At 47.0% G+C, this 23,287-nt stretch overlaps 1 protein-coding gene across 14 annotated transcripts in view; it reads left to right on the top strand.

The window, feature by feature from the left end:
• The first annotated feature begins 5,176 nt into the window (after positions 1-5,176).
• The window catches only part of BTRC (beta-transducin repeat containing E3 ubiquitin protein ligase), a 144,426-nt gene continuing 126,315 nt past the window's right edge, over positions 5,177-23,287 (top strand). For all 14 annotated transcript variants that reach the window (XM_059730219.1, XM_059730220.1, XM_059730221.1 and 11 more), the window contains exon 1: positions 5,177-5,318. In XM_059730219.1, the coding sequence (XP_059586202.1) occupies positions 5,271-5,318 (48 nt within the window). In that variant the 5' untranslated portion in view covers positions 5,177-5,270. The remainder of the gene's footprint in view (positions 5,319-23,287) is intronic.

Here is a 23,287-nt window from a genome sequence, read left to right on the forward strand (position 1 = left end):
TCACTTAAAGCAAAGCACCAGCTGTTCCTTATCCAATTAATGATTGCCACAGCAAATTAGCAGGGAGATACACCAGGCATGGATGTAGTCCATGGAGTTTGGAAGACAGGCAGCAATATGCTCCTGCAGAAATAATCGCCACAATCACTTCCCAGGTAGGCAGCATCTTTCATCAGGACAGATCGCAAACTCCTGGCACGGCGCGTCGCGTGTCTTGCCGTGCTCTGGACAGGAGGGGCAAGGTATCGTGTCTGCTTAGAAGAGCTGGGAGTGGAAATCTGGCCAGAGCAATCGTACTGCTAGACAGCCGTGGGATCAAGAGGCTGGACAGGCACTGGTGGGGGATGATCGAGGCATAGCAATGCCTGTATTCTATGATGGGAGCTTTGCAGGCTTACTGGGCTGTGCTGGTTGACTCCTATCCCCTTTCTGCTCCATGTGAGAGGAGGTTTTTAAGCCTCCCCAGAAGCACTGAGGGTTGGGGATGGGGATGGGCTAGTGCTGGGCCAATGCTCCTGCTGCGCCAACCCTGCAGGGTCCTGGTGGAGGGTCTTGCCCCCACGCTCAGCTCAGCCCCATGCTGCACTGGGGCAGGAAGGGATTTCCCCCCTGCTCAGACTGGTCCAGACTGGGGGGTTTTGCCTTCCCCTGCAGTGGGGACACGGCCTCGGCCTGGGGCATCTATTAACAACCTTTTATAGGAGCAGGATGCTGGTGGCCACAGTCCCCTTGCTTTCCACGTGGCAGGTTCAGGTGTGATGCCTGGTGCTGTGTCAGGGCTGGCAATAGTTTTATGTAGAGTTTAGATGATGGGTTTTTCTGGGCTGGTTTGCACAGGGCTGATCCTGCCTCAAGCAGGGGTTGGACTCGATCTGACCTCCGCAGGTCCTCTCCAGCCCTGCGGCTACAGGATTTCGAGGATGATTCTAGCAATCACGGGCAGCCAGGCTCTCGGTGACTCTCAGCCACATCACTTGTACCTACATTTGTTTCAAATTTGCCCTGCACTCATGTCCAGCCTCTTTGCGGTGTGAGCAGGCAGGGCAAAAAGGGATCGGTTCCTTCTCACCCCCCGACCCTCCATAGTTCTGGATCTCCATTTCGTGCACTGAGATCACTGCCTCTCGCCCAGTCGGGGTGGAGTTTGGATGCACAACACATTTACCTGCCTTTGGGCAAGATAAAGGGGCTCATGGGTACAAGACAAGCTGCTAACCTGGGGTAAGGGTCTCGAATCAGGTGTAGAGCTGCCCAGGGAAAAGTCAGCCGTCATGATACCCCGGTGTAAGTTGTACCGATGAAGTGCCGCATGTCCACAGCGATCCAGGGATATCCACGTGATGGAGCCTGTCACAGAGTCCCCTCCAAGGGGTAACTGCAGTCTTTGCAAGTGCACCTCAAAGCCAGCCCTGCTGTGTCTCCTAGAGCAAGTGGAGGAGCCCGGGCTCCTTCTGAAACCCTGGCCTTTTGGTCTCTCGTCTTTCCTGGTTTTCCTTGGAGCTGCATCCAGTTGTGCCCCGGGAGAGGCGCTTTACCCTCTCTTGCTGCGGAGAACAAGGGCTGCCCCAAGTCCCAAGCAGCAAACAGGCAGCTCTTGCTTTCAAAAGCTTGTTCATTTTATCCCAGCTCTCTCCCACAAAAATGCACACCTGCTTCAATTAGGGCCGAAGTCACGCAGCCAGAGGGTGTCTGCCCCCTCTTCGAAGGCTTACGCCATTCCTCTGTCCCCCGTCCAGTCTGCACAGCCCAGCTAACCATGAAGATCGCTCCACTATTCTCTTTCCAGGCCCAGAGCCCCCGAAGATCCTCTCCTGGTCTCCGATCCAGCCTCTCAGGCCAGGAGCTGACACCTTGTTCCCATTCTCCACCCCTTCCTATGCTGGTCTCGTCCACCTTCCCTCCAGCCCCCTGGCCATCTCACCTTTGCTGATCTGTCAACAAAGCTACTGAGGGCTGTGGCTGGCAGAGGTCCATCTGTCATCTCCTGCTTCCTTGTCTCTTTAGCCCATTCCTTCCCCATGTACGAGCTTGGTGGGGAAAATGAGGCACGCAACATCATTCATAACACCATAACGCAGAAAGATCCCAATAAAATCCGCAAGCCGTCACAGAGCCTCCCACATGTTACACCTGTACCTGAGCACTTGGCCTCGCCTTTTCCTTGTGCTCTCCCTTAGCTGTATTCACCTGTTGTCTCTTGCCTTGGACTGTAAGGTCCTTGGGGCAGGGCATGTCCTCTTGTGGGTTTGCTCAGTGCCAAGCAGAATGCAATCCTGGTCCCTTCCTAGGGTGCCCAGCCCCTGTAGGGATACACGTAACAGCCACTTTAATAACCCCGGTCTCCCTTTCAGGCCGAATAAAAGAGCTACCCCCTGGCAGCATGTGAGGTCAGGCACAATTTAAGCTTTGTAATTCCTTTCACTGGTCTGTGCTTGTTATAATCAGAAGAAGTTCAGCTCAGAGAAGTCACCGATAGATAAAGCAGCCTTAAGGGCTTTGGGGTAGCAGTGCGGGCTCCCGCAGCAGTACACTTTTCAATTTCCCTACAATTAAGCCGGCCTCAAATGTTATTGACAAATAAAGCACAAAAGCAAAACCACTGAACCTTTCCCGCTGCTACAGAAAGGTTCCACTTACCTCCCTGCCAGCTGCCGCACGCCTGGAGGGCTGAGACTTAGAGCCGTCAGAGCCCAAACTCTAGGGACTCCCAGCCTCTTGCAGCAGTGGAGAGTGGCTCCATTCTAATTACACTACTCCCTCATCCTAATTACTGTTATTTAGGTAATGCCGAAAGTGTAGGCAGTCTTGTCAACAGCCTGGGAAATACCCAGCGCGGTGACACGTCAGGCATGACAACCTGCTTTAAGCATCACCATCCAGCCTGCAAGACCGGGGGAGGGAAGGGACGGGCTGGCTGGCACGCAAGGTGTGACTGGCCTTTCGGAGCTGAAGGGAAGGCAGGAAGGAGAATGAAATGATCCAGGGGTGAGAGCACAGAGATGTGCAAGGGGACCTAGGGCAGAGGGGAAGCAGAGAGATAGAAGCAGAGGAAGAGTTGTGCTGACATGGAGCAACAGCCAGGGTTTCAATGTGACTTTTAGTTTGCAACGAATCCATGGACGCAATGCTTTCATTCCCAGCAAGCCAAACTAAACTACATTGAGGAGTTTTACTTTAATGCACAAGAAAGACTTTTAAAGCGTTGGGAAATCCCGCGCGTGCAAACAGACATGCAGTTGCTGCACATGAAAGGGCAAAAATTGTGGCATGTATAAGTCCCATATCTGTAGCTTCATCCATTTTACTGGGTATTTAGCACCACTGGTCCCCAACTGCAGGCACATTTGAGGTGGTATTACACCATCAGAGTTTGGGGGCAGGGGTTCTCATGGTGTGTACAGAGTCTAGCCCAGTCAGGTTCTGGCCCCTGAGTAACACATACTCACAAGGGTCTGCTAACACCCCCTCCCCATGTTCTGTGCAAACAAGACCTGATTTCCCAGTGAAGTCCGGTCCTTATTTAAATAATTAACAAGCGATTTCTCTTTGTTGATGAAGGGTGCTGGGGCACTTCAGGGTTAAGGCAAACTGAGTATGTGAATTCAGGAAGGGGGCTTCCCACAGCCTGCAGTTCTGGCCATGTCTCCCATGCCTCCTTCCTGATCTGCTTATGGGGGTTAGGGGGTTGGAAATGGATCTGGGGCTGGGACACATGGCTTGTGAGGAGAAGCTGAGGGAATTGGGATTATTTAGTCTGGAGAAGGGAAGATTGAAGGGGGATTGAATAGCAGCCTTCACCTCCCTGCAGGGGGGCTGCACAGAGGATGGAGCTGGGCTGGTCTCAGTGGGGGCAGATACAGGACAAGGAGCAATGGGCTCAAGCTGCAGCAAGGGAAGTTGAGGTTGGATATTAGGAAAATCTTTCTCAGAAAGAGGGTGGTGAAGCACTGGAACAGGTTACCCAGAGCGGTGGTGAAGTCTCCATCCTTGGAGGTGTTGAAGACCCGGCTAGACAAAGCCTTGTCTGGGATGATGTAGTTGGGGCTGGTCCTGCTTGGAGCAGGGGTTGGACTAGATGTGACCTCCCGAGGTCCCTTCTAGCTCTCACTGTCTGTGAGTCTATGAATATGTCAAGTGTATTCTTTCCTCAGTAATCCTCATGGTTTCCTTACTAATTTATAGGATTTTTATTTTAAATGGAAAGAATTGCAATGAACTCTTTAAACATAAACTGGCTGCTTTTCGTAGCTCACAAAAAGGCGACATTTGTAGTATACCTCAATTTTTTTATTTTTTTTTTTTTACAGCCAGCTCTTTTAGCTGCACTTGTTCTCGTGGCTTTTGTGTAAATATGTTTGCTGTGCTTGACATAAGACACTTGTAAAGGTTAAACTCGATCTGTTTGGCTAGGTGCAAAATGCTTATTTTTATCAAGGCCACGGATTTTTCAGGTTTTGTGCCCTAAGAAATATTTTTAAAATGAATATATATAAACATATTAATATATACAAATTAATATGTGCATATATATCTATTGACTCAGGGTTATCTATCTATGGGTGATAGAGTTATATCTAGATAGTTATATAGAGAGAGATATCTATCTATCTATCTATCTATCTATCTATCTATCTATCCTATACCCATAGATAGATAGATAGATAGATAGATAGATAGATAGATAGATAGATAGATAGATAGATATGGGAGATATCTATCTATCTCCCATATTTCTCTCTCTCTCTCTCTCTCTCTCTCTCTCTCTCTATATATATAATCGATATATGTCCCATATCTATATCAATATCAATATCAATATCTATCCCTTATATATATCTATATCTGTATCTCTAGCTGTATCTCTATCTCTTATATAAATGGGCTTCATGTAGCATTTGGCAGAATTAAACGCGAGCCCCGGGATGAGGAGCTGAGCCCTCTCCCCCTGCCCTTGCCTGTCCATCAGGCCCCTCAGAGCCCTTGCCAACTACAATTCCCGGGAGCCTCCGCGGGTTTCCCGACTGCGCATGAGCCCCGCGGCGGGGAGCCGGGCCGCGGCCGCGAGGGCTGTTGGGGGTTGTAGTCCCCTTCCCTCCCCGGGCCCTCGCCGCCGCCGCGGCCGGGGACTCCATGTCCCGGGGGCCTGCGCGCGGCGCATGCGCGCGGGGCGGGGGGGGCGGAAGAGAAGCGCAGGTTTCTGCCTGCGCTGGCTCCGGCCTGGCGCTGAGGGAGGGGGCGGCCCCGGCCCGGCCCGGCCCCGCGGCGGGACTATGGACCCGGCGGAGGCCGTGCTGCAGGAGAAGGCCCTCAAGTTCATGGTGAGGGGCGGGGAAGGGCTAAGAGCTCCCTGCGGGGCTGATGGGGGTGCCCCCCCCGGGCCTGCAGTGGGGTGGGGGCCCTAGGGGCAGGGAGTGGGGGAGGGGCGTGATGGGGTGCCCCACCCCCCGCAAGGCCTGAGGCAAGGGCCTGGAAGGGGCGTCTGGGGGGTCATGGGGTGCCCCCTACCAAGGCCTGAGGCAGGGGCAGTTGTGCGGGGTCCTCAGCGCAGTGGGGGTGGGGAAGGGGCATTATGGGGGTGCCTCCCTGCAGGGGGGGGGGGTTAAGGCAAGGGTATGGGTGGGCAATGGGGTGGGGGAGGGGCATTATATAGGGGTCCCCCCAAAAAAAGGGTGGGCAGTGTGTGTCCCCCCCCCAACAGGGCTGTGGGGGGTGGAGGAGGGGCATTTGGGGGTTCCCCCCCCAAGGGCTGATGCAGGAGTCTGGGAGGGTCTTCAGGGCAGTGGGGGAGGGGCCTGGGGGGTCCTCATGGTAATGCATGGGTGGGGGGAGGGGCATTATGGGGGTGCCCCCAGCATGGGCTGGGGGGGTACAAAGCAATGGGGGGGGGCTGCTGAGGCTAGGAGCTGGATGGGGGGTGTGGGGGGGTAGCTGGCTGGGGGGCTCTGGGGTGGGGATCCCCTCCATTGGTAGGATTTGGGGGCCACGAGCCTGCGGAAGAGGGACACGGTGCCCGGGGAGGGGGCACGCGCCGGGCAGAGACGTGTCGCGGGCACTCCAGCCTGCCCGGGCACCAGGGCCTGTGGGGGAGGCCGGTCCTGCCCCTGCCCCTGCTCTGCGGGGGGGTCCCGTGGGTGCGACCCCCCCGTCACAGCCCGTCTCCATCGCTTTTCCTCCCCACCCCCTTCTACCACCGGCTGGGGGCCGGCCTCTCTCGCTCTTTCCGCCCACCATATTTTCCTTTTCCTCGCTGCTTTTCAAAGAACGAGCCTGCCCGTTATCTTGGATCCTGAGCCAGACACTAGTTTTTGGGGGCGTCTGCCTCCGAGTCTGGTTTGTGTAGATTAGTGGTTTAGAGACACTGGTTTCAACTCTCGTTTCATTCGTCTTGACCACAGGTTTAATTCCAGATTGGGGGGTTTTTTGTGGTTGGTTTGGGCTGGAAAACAGTCGCATCAAGACATTTGCACAAACATCCACGCCACGTTAACTGACCGTTCATTTCAGGTGGGCTCAAGTCTTCTGCCTCCGAGGATGTCAGTCAGTTGACAGGCAGCGTTTGCTCCAAGTTTGTTCTGGATTAGTCCTTTCAGTGGCACAGATTTAAATCTCTTCCTCGGGAGCAAAAAAAAAAAAAGGGGAAAAAAAATCAGTTTAAACCCTCAGAATTTATGCCCCAGGTGGAACTAGCGAAACACTTGGTACAAATCTTGGTTTTCATTTGCACTTCAAAAGCGGTAGAAATTCTCAGCGTATAATGACCTCCATTTATTTTCTTGTACAATTGATAGCCCCTTGAAGCCTTCTCTCCTCCTGTTCAGACCATTGGACTCTTCTCTCAGCGCCCTTTATTTTTGTTAGATTTACAGGCTTTCAGGTGGTAGAGGTGGGAAACGTATGCGGTGCCTGAGTAGCTTTGGGAGTCAAAATTGCCTCCTTTCATCTATAATCGATCAGAAGTTTGCAAGAGATCCCGTTGCGTGTGGATCTGGCCAGGTTGGTCCACTCATTCGTGACTTAGGTTGGATCTGTCCAACTCGTTAGATCTCAGGTGTAACAAAGCCTCGCACCCTGGAAAGGGCCCAGCTGATAAGGCGTCCTGCTTCCTGGTATTGTAAACGCATCACACGGGTGCTCTGCGCTGGTCCCCATGGAATAAAGATTCCAGTCTGAGCTCTTCGTCCAGACATTCAGAGCCCTCCTTGAGATTGGCTTGTGCTCCCTGAGGCCCATCGGGCCTCCTGCCCTCCATCTGTGCCCCACAGACTGCAGAGAAACCAGAATTAAGTTGCTGGATTCGCTTTGAGTGTTAAGAGTGGCCAAGACACCCCGTGTACTGAGAAGTAAATGTCAAACGTGTCTCTTCTGAGTGCAGCTGTCACGCAGTAAGTTCTTCACATGCATACCTGCAGCCCACGTAGACAAGCACCCAAGCAAGAAAAAACTGTGGACAGCTCACATGTTGTCTTCTGCTAATTGGCAGAGGATGGAGCAGTACTTTTCTTTTTAATGCATTGTTGGCTTTTTCTCCCCAGCACTGAACTTGATAGGATCTGAGTGTCTCCCCAGTAATTAGACAGGCAAAGCTGAGCTTCACGGCGTCTTTTGCTTTTCTCCCTTCCATGGTTAGAGAGGTTCTGCATCAGTTAGGATGGGGTGGACGAGAGAAAGTTTTCTTAACCTGAACCAGGTTGTGGGGGGGAAATCCACTGGGTGTTGTCTTGATATTTAAATAGTTGGAGTTGCTTAGATGCCATAGTGAGGAGAGCCACGTAAGTACAGGCGTAGATCTGGAAAAGACGGATTAGATGCGTTTCAGTCCATGCTGACTCATCCACAGTACATTTTCCTGTCAGTCCAAGTGGATGACAAATTTGGCATACCTTGATTCTTACTAAGTGGGTCAAAGCATGGCTCACTTCAGTCCAATCTATTCATTATTGATTTGCACAGCATCTTTTCACAAGTGTCAAGGTGCCTTCCTTATTTAAATATTGAAACACTCTTTGAAAAGACCAGACTCATTATTTCTCCGGGCCCCAGTACAATATTTACAATTTGGCTCCGGATTCACACAACAAACAATAAGGGCTGGAAGCAGCCTTGTAGGTGGTGATATTTTTGTTCTTGTCTGTATGATTATTTTTCATTTAAAAAATGCTTGCCTGGTCCCTGGCAATGATTTTGGAGCAGTCTCGAAGTCACTAGATGTCAGGGGAAGAAAAAAACCTGCTAATTTTTAATGTTTTCCTGCCTAGCTACTGATGGAAAATGTCATGTTGAAACCTCATCCTGTGATGACTTCATGAATGAAACAAATAAAAGAAAGAAAGGGGAAAGGAAAGACAAAGAAAAGACCTTAGAGGGGTCCCCTCCCACCGTCCCCTGAGTGTCAGAAATCAGTTTATAGATTTGACATTTTGCAAAGCAAACCGGACTGCGTTTTCCTGGTGAGAGTGTGTAGGTGCGGCTTATTGCTGGGCTGAAAGGAAGGTCCGGTCCCTCCTGTTTGGTAGGTAATCGAGCCGATAACAAAGCTATATTGATGCGTTCAGCCCACGTCTCACGAGTCTGCTAGATACGCCTAAACAATTATAATACATTTTATCTAGAACCTTACATTCTAATTAATATAGGTAATTACATTCTGTTTACCCACACTTCTCTTACAGTTTCCAACAGACGCACAGTCATATTCACTTACGATACTAAACCAGTGGGTCAATTGCTGGCGTGTGCTGTTAAGCGGCTTCACCCCAGAGATAGCAGCATTATCAGTGGTGAATGGAGTGTTTCCTCCCATGCAGTTAATACATTAACCTACTCTTTTAACGCTTCTTTTGCATTAGAACCAGTATATACAAGTAAGCTATTATTAAGATGCCATAGATGATATAGGCCAGCACTCTAGTACAGATCTGGTCAGGTACGGGAGGTACAGAAGACTCTAGGTCAGGTACAGGAGGGGATTAGCATCACTAGTATCTTCCTAGGTACATGTCATCCCTTTCCGGGTGTTGCTTAAGTAGTTTAGCTAAAACTACCCTCTTCATAAGGTGTAACTTAAAGGAAATGAATGCACAAGACAATCGGATATATTCCATTAAGAATTTATTTTGGGAGGGGGAGGAAAATGGTTGCTTTAAAGAGAGGCCTGGTTTTTGTTGCATTCAAGAATATGGAATTTTGTTATAACCATTTGCGAAAGTGCTGTAAAGGAGGGGCTCTGCAAGTGGCTTCCATATTTGAACAAGCTGTTTAAAAATGTAGATACAGTACTTAAAGAACAAATGCAGCAGGCTCAACTGAGACTTTGATTAAATGTCATATAAACTAAACTATGTACGCCCGCATAGAATAGTAGATATTTTTTTCAAAGTATCTTCAAATGGTTCTGTTAAGTGTACGAATGTTCTGATGATTATCTTTTTAATTAAAATGAGAAATCTTTGTTTAAAGTGGCATTCTTTTTTTACGGCCTGTTACAGTCTCCGTAACAATCATTTCTTAAGTCTGAACGTTTTTAATTCCAGGAATCCATTTATATAAAACTATGTTTAGACTTAATTAAGGAACGATTCTTACAAAGCTTGTAAATAGCCAAGAAAAAAGGGACAGAAAATAAAACTGACATCCACACTTAACAAAATGATTGTTACAAGGTATGTAATATGCTATAAAAATACAATAAAGCCCTTTTTATAAGAGTTCATATTTTTTGTTCCTCATTTTGAAAGGTATTTAAGAAAAATATCAAGCCTGTATGAAGCAACATCTGTTTCCCCAAATGGACTAGTGACAACTTCAGTTGTATTTAATTAGCCGCGCACGGTGCTGTACCTGACCAGTTTGGGATCTTATTTAAAATGGCTTTCCAGGCAGCATTTTAATGCATAGTTTTACTTTCTCTTTTTCACTCTGGAGCTCCGTGTAGTAAGTCAGCCAGCGGACTGAATGGCGTTCAACATGATTTGTGGCTTAAGGGAAGTGAATGGGCAATCTCTCCCATCTAGATTTCCTGCCCTGGAACTTGGGTGGGAAGATGGTGACGCTGGCATTCGTCATGAATCTCTCTTCTCCATGTCCAAAGTAACAGTGTCCTTTCCTGGAATTGAGTAAGATGAGGCATGCCCCTGGGCAGTGTATGTCTTTGTGATCTGTACTAGTCCCCTCAAATGAATGTACGTTGGCTTCATCTGTCCTCAAGCAGAGCATCTTTGTAATGCTGATGGCACTGATCTTCCCAAACCTTACATATGCCTGGAGAATTTTAGGTGTGCAGGTGCTATGTTAAGGCAAAGTATGTCCTACACTCTCATGCTGTGGTTTATAGCTCACAGCAATTGTGTGTGGCAGAGCAAACCCTGAGTTTCCTTAAATTTGATATTGGTAGGTTCACGGTGACTTGACCTCCATGAAGTGAGTCAGCCAGCATGCTAAATAGTGTCCATCATGATCTGTGGCTTAAGAGAAGTGAATCCTGAGCTGATTATCTGTTTTTCTCTGTCTGCTTAGGAGGGGGAACAGATAGTCAAACTCTTGCCCTTTACATAGGTCCAGCTTACGTTGACTTACCCCTGTTGGTAGCGCTAGATCTTTAATATCCCAGAAATTATAAATGATCCTTTTCAAATTCCTATTTCATAGAATAATAAGAAAGAAGGGTCGGAAGAAACTTCTGGAGGTCGTCTAGTCCAATCCCCTGCTCCAGGCAGAATTTTGGGGGGATAAACTGCTTTTTATGGCTACCCTAACAGTATATTTGTAGTTTTCTTTTGCTAGGGAATGTCAAGCATCTGAGGCTAGGGAAACATGAGGGAGATAATTATCATTTTTTTAAAGCAGCAGGGAGAACATAGAATTAGTTGTTAGATGTAAGGTGATAGCTTCCTGGTTTTTTTTACTTTAAATGTGTGTTTAGTAATTTGGGTTAACTAAATTGGAATAATATTTTTCCCTCAGTTGGAGGGTTTTGCTGAAGCCAACATAGATCTGAACCTAAACCTTGCTTCTAGTCCAAACTCCTGCTTTTGGCAGCAGTTTTCTCAAAGGTTGATACAGGCTTTAGGTACTTCAGCAGTTTCACCCTCACTCCTCTTACAGCATTTCATTTTAGCCACTTTGCTCCATTAAATGTATGCAATTATAAAAGTAAATGGCAAATTTGCTATCGCATCATTGAAGTATTTAGCTTCCTAGACTTCGAAAGCAGAATGTGTTGCTCCGTGCCCTCCCCCTTATTATATATACTATAAACATAAGAGAGAATAGGCTGACCTTAATATTTGCTTCCCAGACTAAATCGCCGCCTTGCAGCAGTTATTTCCCACTGAATAAAAAGTTTAATTTCACGCCCTGATTAGTGCTAGTATGTGCAGGTGGATATTTATTTTATGCAGCTAAACTAATCTGCCTTGGCAAATTATTTGCCAGTCAGCAGAGCTATAATTCCTCATGAGTATTTGGTGCTAAATTATAGTTCTCATTAGTAGGGTAAATCAAAGCATACTAACCACAAGGCTGTGGTTAGGCCAGGGTTTTTCCTTTATATATATTTTTAAAGACTTAGGATAAATTGAGAATGACAGGGACACAGCACATCGTCAGACTGGTGGGCAACGGAGAAAGAAGCAAGGAGGCTGTCTTGAGAGGAAGAATAAAAGAAAATAATTCAGTGCAGTTCCTCCAGCTACCCAAGTAAGACCATGCGGGCAACACAAACCAATCATGCCATATCTTGTCCAGTGGGAGCTAATGAGCAAGGCAACTTGACCCTGGTCTGTGCATCACCTGGGATAGTTTCACAAAGAGGTGGCCGGTGACATGGTGTTGGCTCTTCCTGGCTTCCAGGTCCAAAAGCAAATCAGATGTTAAAACATTTCTAGCATTCTTTCTTCGCATATATGCTAGAAGAATGGGCCGTTCTTTAATTCCAGGAATCGTGGGTGCCAGGGACTGATAACAAGTCCGTCCATTAAAATGTGACCCACCTTTGGAAAAAGGTGTGAGGGTGTGATCAGAAAAGACTCCCAGGTACAAAAATTGTTTGGCAGATGGATGGTGCGGTAGGTACACAGTTGTTTTCTCTCTATATGTTCCCATGTTAGTAGTTTGGCTTATGTCATAATGGCTTTTTAATGGAAACACTTATTACGATTACGGTGGAGCCCGTTTAAAGTTTCATCCTTCCATTAGTAACTATGTTTACAACTGAGCGAATGGTAGAGGTAGCTAGAGAGGCATCCCATTAGCTGGTCATCTGCACAGAGCCGTTTCAGCAGACAGAGAGCAGTGAACCTTCCCCTCTATCCAGCACTGGGGAGGCCACATCTGGAGTCCTGTGTCCAGCTGTGGGCCCCACTACAGAAAGGATGTGGACACGTTGGAGAGAGTCCGGCGGAGGGCAATGAAAGTAGTTGTGGGGCTGGGGGACAGGACTGGTGAGGAGAGGCTGAGGGAACTTGGCTGATTTAGTCTGGAGAAGAGAAGACCGAGGGGGATTGAATAGCAGCCTTCACCTCCCTGCAGGGGGGCTGCAAAGAGGCTGGAGCTGGACTGGTCTCGGTGGGGGCAGATACAGGACAAGGAGCAATGGGCTCAAGTTGCAGCAAGGGAAGTCGAGGTTAGATAGTAAGAAGTACGTTCTCATGAGGAGGGTAGTAAAGCACTGGAACAGGCTACCCGGAGGGGTTGGGGACACTCCATCCTTGGAGGTGTTGAAAACCCGGCTCAACAAAGCCCTGGCCAGGATGATGTAGTTGGGGCTGGTCCTGCTTGGAGCAGGGGTTGGACTAGATGCGACCCCCTGAGCTCCCTTCAACCCTCATTTTCTATCAGTTTCTGATTTCTGACTCCAGTGAAAATGGTCTGATTTAACTGTGGACATAGCATGTTTAAATCTGGGGTGGAAAATCAACAAAGTGCTGACCAGCTTGATTTAGTTTTCTTAAAAATTTTACCCAGATGCAAGAATTCAGCTGGAACAAGCTATTGCTATTTGCTCATGGACTTCTCCAGTGGAACTGGCTGCTACGTCTGCCCTGGTGCATCGTGGTGGAAATAGGCAGACAAGGTTCTTTGGGTAAATCTGGTATCTTTGATTAGGCCAACAATTTAGTTGGTTTAATAAAAGACATCAGATTTACCCAAGGAATGTTGTCTACCTATGTCCTTAGACCAACACGGCTACAACCTGTGCCCCTATAATTGTGGTAGAAATTGCCTGTCAGTGTGTCGATCTCAGTGTTTAACCAGACTCACTTGCAGTCCTAGTGGCATTTCTAAAATCCCACCTTGTTCTCTGCCATTTCGGTTCAAAGATAGTCTTTATGGCCATTTTATTTATACAGCATTTAAGGTGCTCATGCCCACAGTTGCTGAATTTCATCTGGTTTGTCTGTCTGGGGAAGGTAAAGAAGTAAAGGGAAACAGCAGCTTAGCATAAGCAAATCTAACCGCTGCATCTAAATAGTAAGTGTTTAAAATATAATTAATAAGCAATGAAACATGAAGTCGCTATCTTGACAGCCTCATGAGACGCATTAGGGCTGAGAAGATGCCGGGCCCTAGAGAAACCATAGAAAATCAAACATTTTCTGATATGTTGTGTTTATTAAAGAGTGGTACTTCATAATATAGCTTTCTCGGAGGCTCTCGGGAACGGGAAACGTCATCTCTGATTTGCGGAAAGGGGAGCTGAAGCTCAGAAAGGTGAAAGAATTTGACTGTTGTCGAGCAGTCAGCGAGAGAGCAGAGGCGTGCAAGAATCCGGCTCGGCTAACGTCTAGCCCCGTGCTTCCTACCATGTTTTGGTTAATTTTACATTTGGCTAATCACCTGTTAAGAGAGCCCATTTTTATCATCAAACAAAATTAATTTTAAAAATGGTTTGAAACTGTCTCTTTTAATGGGATCTGAGCATTCCTAGTCTTAATCTGCCTCCTGAGGCTTGTCTTTCTTCTGGGAAGTACAGTGTTACATCATTAAAATATCATCTCCCACTGAGAGAAAAATCAGCCCCATTCACTAAGTGGTGAGGCTGCAACAATGACAAGTATTTCTAAAAACTGCATTAAAATTCATTTATTCTCTTTTGTCTCCAAGATCCACAGACCTGGTAACCAGAGGGCCTCTCAGCCTGCTCGTAGCTATATATGCATAACCGAGCCTGTTAGTGATAGGGCAGGGTGCAGTCTGCTACGGGGAAGAGCCCACCAGTTCTTCGTTCTGCCTCCGTAGCCGCAGGAAGGTTAACCAGACCTGCTGCTGCCGAGCAAAAACATTATTTAAAACAATTGGCCATAAATATGCCGTCTACAGCACCTTCCTGGTGCTCTGCTACGGTGAGAATTGAGAAGGGTCTGATATTCTGTCTGCTGCAAAGGCGCTGAGTGTGCACAGCACCAGCACCATTTCCACTCGCAATGCACAATGGCAGGAAGAAGGGGAAAGCCGGGGGTCTGTGAGACTCCTCGTGGAGTACCTGGCAGGGAATCCCTGCATACTCTGTGGTCTGGAGCTCTGCGCCTATCTGCAGTCGGTCTGGAGCGGGTCCTGATGCAAACCTGGAGGATCAAGAGACCTCGAGGCAAATTGTGGCAAGAGTACAACGGTTCCGTGCTAAATGATTCTAGCCATGCAGGATGGGCTGGACTCGATGATCTTCCAAGGTCCTTTCCAGCCCTAATGGCTATGAAATCAAATGTCTCTGAAATCCACTTGGCTGCACTTGCAGGACAGGCAGCTCGTCCCTGTCCTTCCTCCTTGGAATCACCTGGAGGGAGATCTGAAGAAGACGCAAAGATGAAGTCCCTTCCAACCCTAGTTTTCGATGTCATAGAGCAGACAGCTGAGAACCAACATTGTCGTTTCCTAGTTCTCTGCTGGGAAAAGGCTTCCTCTATCTGCATGGTCGAGGAATAAAATTGCTCCCTCTCAGAGATCCTATGAGCTCTGTACATGTCACCTTCTTCCCAATGACAAGTGTCTGGTGGGCCACAGAGAAACTGGGGGAAAAGGTCATAGATATAGGAGCTTGTCTTCATGGTCATCAGTATATCTGTCTGTGCCTCTCCCTCCCCCCCTCAGTAAATCAGAACATCCCTAAAAAGACCCTAGTATTAAGGAAAGGTAAATCCAGATGTGGGTCCAGGAATCTACAATCTTCTGTTTCAGTCTTGAGCAGAGGAAGGTCGTTAGCTGCGTTAGTCTGAAGACGGGCAGAAGGCAGGGTAGAGATGCACCTTACAGAGTAGCTGAATCAGAGTTCAGTTTTTGGGAACAAGGGCTCACTTCATTGAATGCTAGCAGGTTTCTGATGCTTGCTTTCTTGTGAAGGAGCTGGTTTAAGGGAAGAAAGCACAAATCCAGATCTGGAATTTGCAAAAGTTGCCCAGTGTCCTGAGAGGAAGGAGCATTTTCATACTCAGAACAGCAACCATAGGAGGAGGGAGAGCAGAACAAATTGTCCCGGTCAAAATGTGGTGAATCCATGTGTCAGAGGACAGATTCAGGGTGGCTCTACCTTGTGGAAAGGGTGTTTCAGACCGACAAAGAGGAGGAAGCAGATCGGAAGGGCAGCGTTAAAGCTCACAAGTATTCTCCCCGGACCCCAGGGTCCCTCCATAGATGCAACGAAGGCGGAAGAGACGTTCCTTAGGAAAAACTAAGAGACCAAGCAAGAGGGCTAAAGAAATGTGTATGCCATATCATTTCTGGATTAGATTTTGTTTCCTCTCTTAAGATAAATACACCTCTGATGGCCATAGTTAGGGCTATGGCAATACCTCCAGATGGGGAATTAAATCAGTGTGATTTAACAGGAGAATAGACACAAGTCTTGGGAGAAACTTGCATCCTCTCAAGAGGAGTTACAAGTCCTACTCTAGATCCAAACAGTCCTTTCAAGGCTCCCAGAGGGGCACTTGTCATCATTGGCAGTGGCACGATACCTCCGATACCATGATGAGCGAATGGCACATGTAGCAGATGAGACAAGTAGCTATTCCAGGGGGAAAGGGATCCAGAACTGGGGCGGTTGGTCAGTCCAGGGGTGATGCATCTTCAGGATCATCTGATCCCCCAAACGTAACAGGTTTGCTGCTGAAGTGGGGTGGAGCAGCACTGAGATGGCGGCCTCTTCCAAACGCGTGCAAGGCTGGCCTCATATCCCACCTGACATGGGATATGGAGCTTATTCCTTACGGTTATGCATTGCACCGGCTCAATGTAGACTTTTTCTTCTTGTGCTCTCAAGAGCCCTCGGTAGTCAGCTGTCTTATCTTTCCGGCAGACTGGAGCACTAGAGGCAGCGAAAGGCTCAGAAAAGGACACGGCTTGTGCTCCATTCTGTACCTGGCAGGCTGGCAAGGGAAGCAAACCGAGGGCAGAAGATGCTTGACTTGAGGCATCTCAGCAAGTTTCTGAGGAAGCCCAGCTTTGAAAGGGAAAATGTGAAAGTCTGAGGAAAATCAACCAGGGAAGGAAAATCCAAGGAAAATCAACCTTTGGCAAGGGATGTGAAAGATGCAGACCCTCGCATCCTGTTTAGCAGCCTCTTTAGCTTTTTCTTTTTAACTGCCTTTGGATTCAAGCACTTCCAATACAGCTCATTATTCTTGCACCTAATCACAACTCCCAGGGTATTTCTAAAGATAACCATATTAATACCTGTCCTCAGGCAGGAAGACGTTCATCGTTATCCGTTCCTCAGTGAGTTTCAGGTAAGAGTCCAGCTGAAGACAGCGGTCTGAAGTCCTTCAAGGACCATTCGGATCCAGTGTTTATTGGCTAGGAGCACAGGACTAGGAGGGACCTCTTGTGTCATGAAGTCCATTTTCTGGCTATTGCAGGCAGCGATGTCATATAATCCTGGAAATACATTGACCAAGTTGCCTCTTGAACTATTAGACTGTGTTTTCCCCCAGCAGTCCTGTTCAATGACTCTTCATAACCTCACTTGTTTGGTGGTAGAAACCTTTTCCCAACTTCCAGTCTAAGCTCATTCCTGGCCAGTTTCTGTCCATTTGTTTTTGGGCCAGCTTTGTCCTTTAGTTTTAATAATTCTTCTCTTGTTGTGACCTTTAGCCCTGGATGTATAGAGAACAATTGTATCCCCTTTCAGCCTTTGCTTTTTTAGACTGAACGGGTGAAGTTTTTCTAGTGTCTGCTCATAGGATAGGCTTTGCTTTCCCTGTGGTCACCATAATAGCCCTTCTGGGGTAGCTGCAGAGTTTGCAGTAATCTGGAGCATGGCTGCCCTGCATTGTACAGAGCATTGCAAGGAGGTATTATTGGTGCGTCATGAAATGGCTTTATTTCGCCCGATGCGTCCTAGGCTCTCATTTGTCTTGTCTGTGATTGCATCATGTTTGACAGGTCGTACTCATCCGGTGATTGGCTTATACCCCCACATCTTTCCCTTCTTTTTTCCTCAACTCTTTGTCCCCCGCTCCCAGCAAAAAGCCGTGTTTGCTCTAATGTGCGTACGGCTGTGTTAGACTATTTGATCTGTTTGCGTTCCTCCAGTCCTCGAGGCCATCTGGTTCATTTGGTAGGATTCTCCTCTGCACTGATGACTCCTCCCGAGTTTGTCGTCTGCAGATTTCATTAGCATGCTCCTAATTTTTGTGCCGGGGTCCTTAATGAAATTATTTAAGGTCTGCCTCAAGGCTTATCCTTGAAGAACTCCATTACTAACCTCTTTCCAACCTAATAGTTCTCCTTTCAGCGTAACCCCTTTCATCTCCCTTTTCCCAGTTCCTTACAATTCTGATACTCTTCTCAGTCTTCTCAACTTTAATTTCCCACGTGACACTATATCAAATGCTTTACTGGAGTCCAGATAGATTAGATCTATCAGAGTTTCCTTGTCTAGAAAAGCAGTTATCGTCTCAAAGAAAGAGATCGGCTTAGTCTGGCACTAATTATAATTTATTCTGAAATGGAAGAAGAGCTACCTAGACCTCTCGTGACGAATAGCTCACCTTGGAGTGGAAATCAATACACAATCTCTCGGGGTCTTCATTTCTCTGAAAGACCAAGCAAACTGCCGTCTTTGGTTGGATGGTCAGTAACCTCCGGGCCATGTCGGTCTGCTCCCTGATGTAATTGTTGGGGATGTAGGGTCGTGTGGGCATAGTGCAGCAGAGGCACACGGGGCATCTCCGTCCTGCTGGCCCTGCCCCCTTGCACCTGTGTGCATTCATTTCACTAGGAGCTCCGACTTCCTTAACCTAATACCTCTCTGAGATGGTGGCTCAGCACCAAGAAAGGATTTCTTCTAGGTCAGAAGTGCTCAACCTTTTGGCTTCTTGGCCAGGTGAAACAAGGCTGGATTGAGCTCTGGGGCCCAGCACCACCCCTCTCCCTTCCCTGAATGCCACGATTGGGTCCTCGGGGCCTGTCATTGCCCCCTGCACACCAGAATTTGGGCCTGGTGCCCCCATCTTACCCTCTGCGTGCTGGGATTGGGCTCTGGGGGCCCAGCTCTGCCCCTCGCATGCCAGAGTTGGGGCCTGGGGGCCTGGTGCCACCCTCACCTGGCCCTGCATGCTGGGATCAGGTGCCCTATCCAGCGCACAGACCCTGGGGCCAGATGACATGGCATCACAGACCGGATCTGGCCTGCAGACCAGGGGTTGAGCCCCCCAGTTCTAGTTGACTCGGACTTAATTACTATTGCATATGATATCAGTTTCAAGGGGCACAGAGATTACTTTGATACCGGGTATTTGCACAAAATGGGAAGGAAATGCAGTTTAAATTGATCAGCGCTCAAGGGAATTAGCTGTGGGCTTTAGATGTTGTTGCGCTGGGTGAACCGATTCTGCATTCTGGTCGTGATACGTGGTATCGGTGGCCAGTGTAAGCCACCAAGCGAAGGAGCCGGCCCCCCTACGCAAGGAAACCTCCTTCTCGTGTCTCTAGGTCAAACAGTGGAGCCTTTGGGCATGTCTACATGTGCATTAATGCACTTTTCCTAATGCACGTTAAATTTAGTACCTCCACTGTGAGGCCACCCTAATGTGCAGTAGTGTAAGCGCACGCTTTTCAAGTGATGCTTAATACACAGTTACCTATTTTACTGCCCATTAGCATAATAGCACAACCTTTTACAAACGTGCAGTAAAGTAGGCTACTGCTCATTAAAGCGCACGTGTAGACGCACCCATTGACCAGAAGTATTTATTTTTGTTTTTGGAAATTTGGCGTCTCTCTACGGGGATCTATTTTGCGTGTGAGCTGCAAGGTTTTCCTCAAAGGCAGTAGCCACGTGCTGTTGTCCAGCAGGAGTTAATGGGCACTTCCGTGCGTCTTTCTTCCTTTCTCCATGATTTCCCAGAAGATCTGGAAGGAGAGGTCACTGATGATATTAGCGGCACTGGCTTTTTATTGGCTGAGGGGGCCCCTTTTTTTGTTCAAAACTACCTTACCAAAGAGAGAAGTTCTGGCATGAGCTGGGTGTTTGTAGCTTCCTGCATTCATCCTGTGCAAACCCATATCTTGGTCTCTATCATCCAGCATCTCAAGCGAGAAAGGCATCGAAGTCTACCATACTGCAATGGCTGAGATGGTGTGTCCAGGAAGCCTGCAGGTCAGTCTGCTTCCAGCGAGCAGGGTCAGAGTCCCCCCATTGAAGCCTTCTACCCTGAGATATCCTGCACATTGTATGACATGATTTGGTGGCCCTCTGATCATATATTCGTACCTTGTCCAGATTTTGCAAGCTGGAGGACATCTGTGGGAGAGTCTGAGTCACGGAGAAGGAATTGGAAACCCCATTCAATTTAACTTCTCCCTGAAGTCAGATCACCCTAAAAAAAAATCCATTGGTTAATGGATCCATGGACCTTGCAGAGGCCGTAGAGTAGGAACACTTATTTTTTACTTGCCCAAAACTTCCTTTCTTTGAATTACAAGGTCCATAGATCCAATCATCCCTTTTTTGGAGGTTGAAATGTTTGGAGTATTTCTTTGGCTAGTAGGATGTGAAGTCCTGCTTGGTTCATAAAGTTATATGCTCTGCAGTAGGATTTCAGTTTATTGCTGTAGAGCATACAAGCTCTTTAAAGAATCCCGGTCTGCGGGGGACGTTGTCTCAACTGGAGAGCTCAGGGCAGCTGGCCCTGTTCTTCCACGCTAGCGATACAGCTTGCGCGCCTGCATAGCTACACGCAAGCTTGGGATCCTGCTAGTTATTGAATTTGTGGGCACTGCAGTTCAGAGGAAACCTTCAGTAAGTCAAAGTAAATGTTCCTCTTCCTTGCTAAATATTTACCAAACAAGGTGGTATAACAAATTACCGCCGTCTCATCTTTTAATAAATACTTCTGCACAAAGCGCAGCCTAAAAGAAATTAGCATTTACCAGCCCAGCGGTTGGTCTAGTGCAATAAGGGAGATGTGGCTGCTGTTTTCAGGTTTGAAATGCACAGGCTAGAGACGTCCTCTTGGATTGAAAAGGATGCTTTTATATATAATTTGACTGAGGCCGGTAGAAGCTGTTAAACCCCCCCAGTACTTACAGATTCTACACTGATACAAGCAGATTCTTCTTTTTTAAAGCACTTTTCCTTGTGTCTCATATGAAAGAAGATGCACTGGAGTGAGGGCAGCCAGATTTTGACTTTCACGTATTCATAGCAGTTTCAGTTTTCTAATTATCCAGCTCTGGATTTATCCGTTTTCTGTGGAAGTGGAGAGAGAGATATTTAAGAACCTTTCTTGCACAAAAAAAGCCCTGTTTCCACTCAGTACTTAATTAGCACTTGTTTATGACACGGCGCCTGATTTGATTTTTAAAACAAATTGCACAGTAAAGAGACTGATATTTAAACCGTATAGTAACCACAGCTCCAGCTGTGACTCAAATATTGTAAGCCTTCAGGGGTTGTGCTAGGCTTAGAAAATAGGAACTCAGGCCTGTAATTAAATGTCCTCTAAAAATCAGCCTTTTGTGGGGAAAAGTGTGGCATGCCACAGGATTTAAACTATTGACTCATTCAGAGAAAACAGTCTGCTGTTCCCAATCTCGCTAGGGACTGCCCAAATCTATTGGGTTAAAATGGAAAAAGAAGAATACATAGCTAAAGAAGACTACAATGAGCTACGGACTGCAGGGAAAAGCCAAGGGCAGCAAAAAAGCAAAATGAGTTATTCTGGCCCATTGGGTTACACTGGATAAGAAGGGTTTTATTATATAGGTAGCAGAGGGAGCTGTGGGGCAGGACGAGATATTAGAAGGAAAGCAGGCAGATTAATACAAGGAGAGATTACATTTTGGGCTCCAAATAAGTTAGAGAGGGTGTGAACTTGTGTTTAAAATCTATCTTCAATAATAATAATAATGAGCAATTAACAACAGCAGCTTTGAGAACAAGTGAGGAAAACAAATTAGCTTCTGCTACCGATCGGGTAGGAAAATTTGCACAAAATAGAGAGAAAGGAGTTAGCAAATTAATTTGCTGTACCACTAGCAGCTGTTTAAAACCAACAGACAAACAAACCACGCGGAGGCCTGGGGAAGGACTTTGAGATTTGAGAAATGCAAGCGTAGCGCCACTTATCAGAGGAGGAGAGAAATGATTCCAGCAGTTATCACCCTCATAAGTCTAACTCCCGTCCCATGTGAAGAACTGAAGAAAATATTAAGAGAACTTGCTACCCAACTGGAGGATAATGAAACCAGGAGCAATAAGCAGGATAAGTAGTGTTTATAAAAAATGAATAGATCTTGCCAGGCAATTGATTGTGTTTTTGATAGAGTTGCAAAATTACTGGTACGGTAATTCTGAAAGATTTATGAGCGAGAGATTTAAAAGATGATTTTAATGAAACTGGTGCAACTTTTGCGTGCAGACAAGGCCTGAGTCTGTTCTTAAGCACCTCAATAAGTTGTTTTATATTCAGGTGGCAAATGCACGTCGCTGCCCTCCGTGCTGTCGGTCTAATACGATTAGTAAATCTAAAAATGCCGTTTTCCAGGTTCCCTTTCTTAACCTGTTCATTTATGCCACAGAAGATAGCTGGAGCCTTGTTCACATCTGTTGTGAGAATGGCATCAGCGCTACGTTCCTAAGTGACTGACTTGTCTAGCTTGTCCTTTATTCCAGCCACCCAATATATTAATCTTCCACAAGTCAGAGCTGAATAGTTTTGGCTTAAGCTGGCCTCTTCCATCAGAGTTTGCAGTTTGACATCAGTGGGACATATGCTCCCAAGGGCATGTTCACACGCAAACTTAGGTTGGTATAGTGGAGAAGTGCCAGTGTAGACCCAGTTGTATCGGTAGAAAAGCGCTTTTTTAATTAATATGGTGTATTTCCCTTCCTGTGTAATTTTTTCTTGTATAGTTTATACCCTTTCCCGTACCAGTATAAGGTGCTGATATTCATACCACTGTATCTGCACTAGGAGTTGTGCTGCTGCAGCTATTTTGAGGGGGATGAAGAGGGGGGGAATCACATCCCTCTCCAAAACAGCTTCTCCAATGCCTGTGTAGATCTAATTCATTAAGACGATTTTGAAAATCCCAGCTGCTGGTGCCCGCATGTAGCCGAACTTGACGTTCCAGTCTTTGAAAAGTTGGCTTGTATGTTTAAAAAATAAGGAGTTCACAGTAAGAGTTAATCTACTGGACAGCTTCACACGGCATTGTTAGCACTGAAGTGCCTTTCTTTAGAAGTGATGGATTTTAAACCAGGTATAGATGTGTGCGTAAACGCCTTCCTAGCTCTGATGTCACGGACACTTATGCGAGCACTTAAGGCAAGTCCTGCTGAAGTCCACTGAACTGTTCACGTGAGTAAAGATTCAGGCTCGATTATGAGTTTGCAGAATCAGCGCCTTAATTTTTAAGGCTGCTCCCCGCCACCCCATCCTTACTTAACAATATTATCACAATCTAGAAACTCAACCAATACTGGCATATAAAAAAGACCATTTATAATGTAGTCCATGACACATTTTAATCTAAAGTTTCAGCGGAACAGTTCTTTAAATTACTTTTACGAAGCCCTGATATAAATGTTTGCTCCAAAAAAATATTTGAGTGGTTTAAACCAGGCCTTAAATCATTTACTTAAATTATCCCTCTCTAGGCTTCACCAGTGTAAAGCAGTCAGCTAGTCCTGTGATGGAGGTTTATTATCTTCATTTTTGGCTTCTGTCCCTGACCGTGCAGCTCCTTACCACTTGGTCAATTCTGAGACTTTTACCCGTGTCTCCTGCCCCCAGTACCTTACCTGTAAGACTGGTCTGTGATGACACTATTTTTTTTTTGTTTCTTTACT

Source organism: Alligator mississippiensis, chromosome 6, assembly GCF_030867095.1.
Source record: "Alligator mississippiensis isolate rAllMis1 chromosome 6, rAllMis1, whole genome shotgun sequence".
Lineage (NCBI taxonomy): Eukaryota > Metazoa > Chordata > Crocodylia > Alligatoridae > Alligator > Alligator mississippiensis.